This window comes from Mandrillus leucophaeus, unplaced genomic scaffold, assembly GCF_000951045.1.
Source record: "Mandrillus leucophaeus isolate KB7577 unplaced genomic scaffold, Mleu.le_1.0 Scaffold429, whole genome shotgun sequence".
NCBI classification, from domain to species: Eukaryota; Metazoa; Chordata; class Mammalia; order Primates; family Cercopithecidae; genus Mandrillus; species Mandrillus leucophaeus.
This window is the reverse complement of record NW_012104576.1, coordinates 241494-247072: the sequence shown is the minus strand read 5'-3', so window position 1 is coordinate 247072 and position 5579 is coordinate 241494. Positions and strand designations below refer to the sequence as shown.

General features: G+C 55.5%; 1 protein-coding gene across 5 annotated transcripts in view; it reads right to left on the bottom strand.

The window, feature by feature from the left end:
• LOC105548968 (chromosome unknown open reading frame, human C3orf18) overlaps positions 1 to 5579 on the bottom strand; it is a 24419-nt gene that overhangs the window by 8334 nt on the left and 10506 nt on the right. The window contains exons 1-2 of one of the 5 annotated variants that reach the window (XM_011993235.1): positions 5489 to 5579; positions 3535 to 3930 (exon numbers count right to left, since the gene is read on the bottom strand). In XM_011993235.1, the coding sequence (XP_011848625.1) occupies positions 3535 to 3768 (234 nt within the window). In that variant the 5' untranslated portion in view covers positions 3769 to 3930; positions 5489 to 5579. Of the gene's footprint in view, positions 1 to 3534; positions 4158 to 5488 lie in introns of all 5 variants that reach the window. The other 4 variants (XM_011993238.1, XM_011993237.1, XR_001007486.1 and 1 more) reach the window with 4 other exon arrangements.

Below are 5579 nucleotides of genomic sequence, written 5' to 3'. Positions count from 1 at the left end.
ACAGAGTCTCACTCTGTCACCTAGGCTGGAGTGCAATGGCACAATCTTGGCTCACTGCAACCTCCACTCCGGCGTTCAAGTGATTCTCCTGCCTCAGCCTCCCAAGTAGTTGGGAGGGCGTGCACCACCACACCCGGCTAATTTTTGTAATTTTAGTAGAGATGGAGTTTCACCATGTTGGCCAGGCTGGTCTTGAACTCCTGACCTCGTGATCAGCCCGCCTTGGCCTCCCACAGTGCTGGGATTGCAGGCGTGAGCCCCCGCGCCCACCCCATGCCTCCTTTTGACATTGTAGCTGCAGACAGTGCCCAGGCTGAGTTTGGAGACTCAGAGGCTCCCTCCAGCCTGGGAGCCCACACAGTTAGGCCCAGCCTGGGGACTGGTGGGCCCCACCTATTGGCTGAGCTGCCAATACTAACTGTAGCTCCAGCCACTCAGCACCCACCTGTGGCTCCCCAGGACTGAAGACGAAAGGGAAGACTTCAGCGCGTACCCTCCCCTCAACTCTTCCCAGGCCCAAAGCCACATGCAGGGAAAAAGTAAAGGGACCAGGTAAGGTGGTGCGTGCCTGTAGTCCCAGTTACTCAAGAGTCTGAGGCAGGAGGATCTCTTGAGCCCAGAAGTTCGAGTCCAGCCTGGGCAACATACTGACACCCCATCTCTATAACAACAACAAAAAGAACCAGGGACAGGCAGTGGCCAGACTCTGTAGTGTGTAGAGCAGTGGCTCTAGGCAAGGCCCTGAGCTGGTGGTCACTGGAGTTCCTATGGGAGGCTGACGGCTCCCAGTGGACTAAGGTAGGGGTGGGGGACCGCAGCCCCTAGGCATCAGCCCAGGTCAACCCCCCAAAGCTCTGATGCAAGAGGAACCCCTGAGGTCCGGTCCCTCAATGTACAACCTTAAAGATGAGGGCCTAGGCAGCCTGAGAAAACATCTAGGACCTCTAGGTCAGAGCAAGAAACCCTGTACAATGCACTGAGGAGAGGAAGGAAGCGGGTAACACTTGTGGGACCACTTTGGGTAGGGAATCCAGGGACTTCTGCCATCATCCTGCTCTTCCCTAAACTGGCAGTTTCTGACTACCAGGAGCATGACTACCTCTGCCTGGGGGAAAGCACAGCCCTGTGGTTTGCTCCAAATCCTCCCATGTTCTTTGTGGCCCATTCACAGCTTGAATCTGGTTTGGTTTCCAGCCTGGCCCAGAGCTCCTCCTGCAGGACTCCCAAAACCTAAAAAGAAACTGGGGTATCGATCCTCATTCTCCCCTCCTGTTCAGGGTCCCACGTAGGGGTGCTCCCTTGCTCTCCTGTGGGTAGGCTGTGACAGGAACTCTGGGATCTTCTGGCCCAGCCCCTGCCACCATGAGCAAGTGGATCCATCCCCAGCCCCAGCCTCTGCGGTCCCCACCTTTCAGCCCTTGCCCCAAGCCCTCCTCCCTCCCCTGAGACCCTGGGATTCAGAAGGATCTACAGAAAAGGCCAGAACTTTTACCCAATTTCCATGCCTTTTCCCCTGTTCCTCAGCTAACACCCACCCCCACACATTCCTTTCCAAATCTTCTCTACCCTTCACTGTCCAGCAGGTGCAGCCCCGCCTCCTCCAGGAACCTCCCCCACCACTGATCCTGGTCTGCCCGTGCCAAGCACTTTTCCCTCCTGGGTAAGGCAGAAAGCTTGGTGCAGATTTGCTCCTCCTTGTACCCACAGCCCTCCTTGAGGCTGGCATCGGGGAGAGGAAGCAGCGCTTAGTGAGCACCTCTGGGCCTGTCTGCAGTCCCCAGGAGCTATCTTCTGCCCTCCGCTGCCTTTGTCCTATGAGCTTCCTACCTCTCTGATTTTGGCAAGCGGGCCATCCACCCAGGCCTTCTGAATGTTCCTCTAGAACAAAGAGTAAGAAAGTGTTCTCAAGTTCCAAGGACAAAACCTTTCACTGAGAGTAAAGAGGGCAGTTTCTAGGCCCCATTTTGCCCTTAAGGGTGCCTCCATCTGCTTACCCACTGCATGGGTGCCAAGGGAAAACACTGGCATCCTGCCTTACCCCCACCCAGGAGACCTCTCAGGCCCTGGCCTCATTCTGCCTATGCTGCACCCTGGGCCTGCTTGCTGGCTGGCAGTTGCTCCCTGGCAGCAATCTGGAGCCTGTGGGGCCCATATGGCAACCCTGGTTTAACAGCAGCTCCAACCAGGCCATGATGGACCATCCACAGCCCTACTTGTCAGAGCAACATGCTCCTGAGCCCAAGGCCAGCCATCAGAGCCTGCAAGGGGCAGTGAGCAGAATCCTACCATTGCCAGACAAACTGGGGAACTTCAGGGGCACCCCATCCTCCCTAGTCTCAGCCTGCACGATCTCCAGTGGTCCCTCAGTGACATTCTGAGTGTCCATGTATCATCTTAGGGGGACAGTCCATATCCTTAGGGACTGACACCAGATCAAGAGGCGTCACACTCACTACTGGATGATACCTGCAGCCCTCTCCCCAGCCCCCTTCCTTCCTGATGGCTGCCACCTCCACCCCTTCTCATGACACGGAGGCCAGGCTTGCACTTTGAGATCTCAACTCTAATTTTGCTTCTCAGCTGTCCCTAACCACCCAGCCTGGAAAGCTCCTGCTTTCCTGCTTGAGTCCCCAAGTCAGTCCCTGCAGGCTTTCCTTGGAACCTTGGTTTTTATGTTTCCCGCTTCCTGTAAGAACCACAGGGCAGGACCTTGTCTTCCTAGCCTCTATTGGGTCCCAAAGGCCTGGTCCAGGGCAGGTACACTCAGTAAAGTGAATAAATGAATGTTCACTGCCAACAGCCTCCCAGGTGCAGATCAGCTCACCCAGACTCTGCTGCCCACAGTCCACATCAACCACCTTTAAGACTCTTCTCCTATTGCAATCCCATACCCACTGCCCTAACTGTCCTGCTGGCTGCTCACAGAACCTCCTGTCTGCCTCCAAACTTTTGCCCATCAGGACCCTCCACTTGGAACTCCCTGACTACTATGTGGCCTTCACCACCCAGCTCAAGACACCATGTAATTCCCAAGAACCTTTTCTGTTTCTTCCAGTTGGAAGCATTGCCTCCCTGGTCTCTGGTCTCTGGTCTCTGGGCCCCAGTGGACAAATCTCTGTGAGAGAGGAGGACTGCACTCTCATTAATAGATTGTTGGCTGGGCGAAGAGGCTCATGCCTGTAATCCCAGCACTTTGGGAGGCTGACGGGGGCAGATCACTTGAGGCCAGGAGTTCAAGACCAGCCTGACCAACATAACGAAACCCCATCTCTACTAAAAGTACAAAAAATTAGCCAGGCATGGCAGCTCACACCTGTAATCCCAGCTACTTGGGAGGCTGAGGCAGCAGACTCGCTTAAGCCCAGGAGGTAGAGGTTGCAGTGAGCCAAGATCGAGCCATTGCACTCCAGCCTGGATGACAGAGCAAGACTCTGTCTCAAAAACAACAACAACAACCAGATTGTCTTCTGATTGAACAGGTTCTCTATAAATCTAAACACTGATTATCCTCCCCCAGCCTACCCCAGCTCTCACCATGGCCACAGCCAGGCCTATCACCGTGATGATCCCAAAGGACAGAAGCATGGTACCCACGCCGGCCGTGCCACCAGCCGCATCAGGGATTCTGGTGTCATTAAAGGTGGTGGCCTCTGGGCTGAGGGTAGTGGTCTCGGAGGCTGGCCCATCTGTGGCAGGTTCCAGGTCAGACTCAGAGGTGGGTGGGCGGCTGCTGAACCAGCCCCTAGCAGATGCGGTCCTGGAGTTCATGCTGACGCGGAGAGGGCCCTGGCTGAGAGGCTGCCTGAGGCCAGTCAACCTGCCCACTCACTCCTGACTCCGGAGTGCCCCAGCCTGTGGTTCTTGCCACCTGTGGTGGCCACCTGCACAGTCACCTCCTTGGATAAAGGGAGCCCCCTGCCTTCCTGGGTGCTAGAAAGGAAAGAATAAGAAACATAAGGCTAAGGACAGGGACTTGTAGTGAGATGAAGTCTCTCTAGGTTCTGAAAGCATTGGTGAGGTAAAGGTTTGAGGGCAAGGATGAGGGCAAGTTCAGGAGGCATTAGGACACATATTTACATATCTATGGTACCCCTGTTTTTAGGAACAAAAATGAAGCCCTGCATCCTCTGTGGATAAGATGATCATAGTGATCAAACCTGGAAGATATGAAAGACAGCAGGGATGTTTGAAAGAAAAGGTCTCCCTCCCCTGATCAAAAACTCCCCACAACCTGCGTCCCCATATCCCCCATCACCCCACATCCACCGCCTGATTCCCTGCCTCCCACATCCCTCATCCTGCTTGGGGAAAAAATACCACAGCTTTTTCCTTTCCTGGAGGGAAACACTTGCCCAAGAGTCAGACAAGCCTGTCTTTGAAACCTAGCTCAGCCGCTTAACTAGTGATCCCTGGAAAGTCACTCCACCTCTCTGTGTCTCCGTTTTCCTGAGTCTACAGGGTCATGGGGTTACAGAAATGGCAGAACAAACAGGTCTCAAAGAAAGACTTAGTTCAGCACAACCCCCATCCACAGTAAGAATCCACTACATGTTAGATTTTCTCCCCGTGGCCAACCCAGTCACAAAGGGGAGACATGGGAGCCCCTGGACCCAGTCCACTGTGTGGTCCAGACTATGCTTGGAGTGTGGGTGGAGGCTGATGTGGAAAGACCAGAAGACAAGAAGGAGATAGAGGCTCTGGTTCTTTGACCGGGCTTCTCTGCAGGCTCTCGGGGACATTGGACTGCCCTTCCCACCCACCAACAATAGAGGGGCTGCTAGGGTCAAGAAGAAAGGCGAGGAAGGAATGGAGCTCCCAGTTTGGGTGTCTTCTCTTCCTTTACCCTCCTCCTCTGGAAGCAGAAGGTGAGAGATTTGCCCAGTGCAGAGGGCCCTGGTTAAGGTGGGGTGGGAAGAGGTCCCAGCCAAGCTGCAGAGGGGGCGGCCTAGGGAGAGGAAGGATACCTAGCTCGTGGGTACACACATCCCTTTCTGTGCTGGTTCATGGGCATTAGTGGGGGTGCCTCCCTGTGCAGATGCATGTACGTGTGTGAGGTGTGTACACACCTCTGGTGGCCCCTGAGGAAGGGGCAAGGCTGGCAGAGGGTTATGGGGTAGAAAGGCTCATCCCTCTTTGCCTTCTCCCTCCAGCTAGGCTGGGCACATAGGAAGTCCCGGGTTCTTTTCTTGGTTTTGCAACTGATCCCGGGCGTGACCTTGGGCCAAACCCTTAACTCTGGGGCTCTGTTTACATCGCCTCCCAAAGGAGAGAAGGGGCCCTACTAGGTGACCACTTTCCAGGCCTGCCTCAGGGTCCAAAGGGTAAGGGAAGGAAACCGGGGCGAAAGGGGTCGGCACCACGACCTTTGAGAACCCGCATGCCGTTCTCCACCAGGTCTCTCAGTCCTCCCTGCCCCAATCCCCATGCCCGCCTCCGCGACCCTGTGATGCCTCCCTTCTTGCACAGGAGCAGCGACCTCAGCACTTACTTAATCCTCTCCCGGCGCCGAGCTCAGTTGGAGAGGTTAGGGGTGGTAGTGACTGGCAGGAGGCCGGGGCGGGGGGAACCCCCAGGCCCGG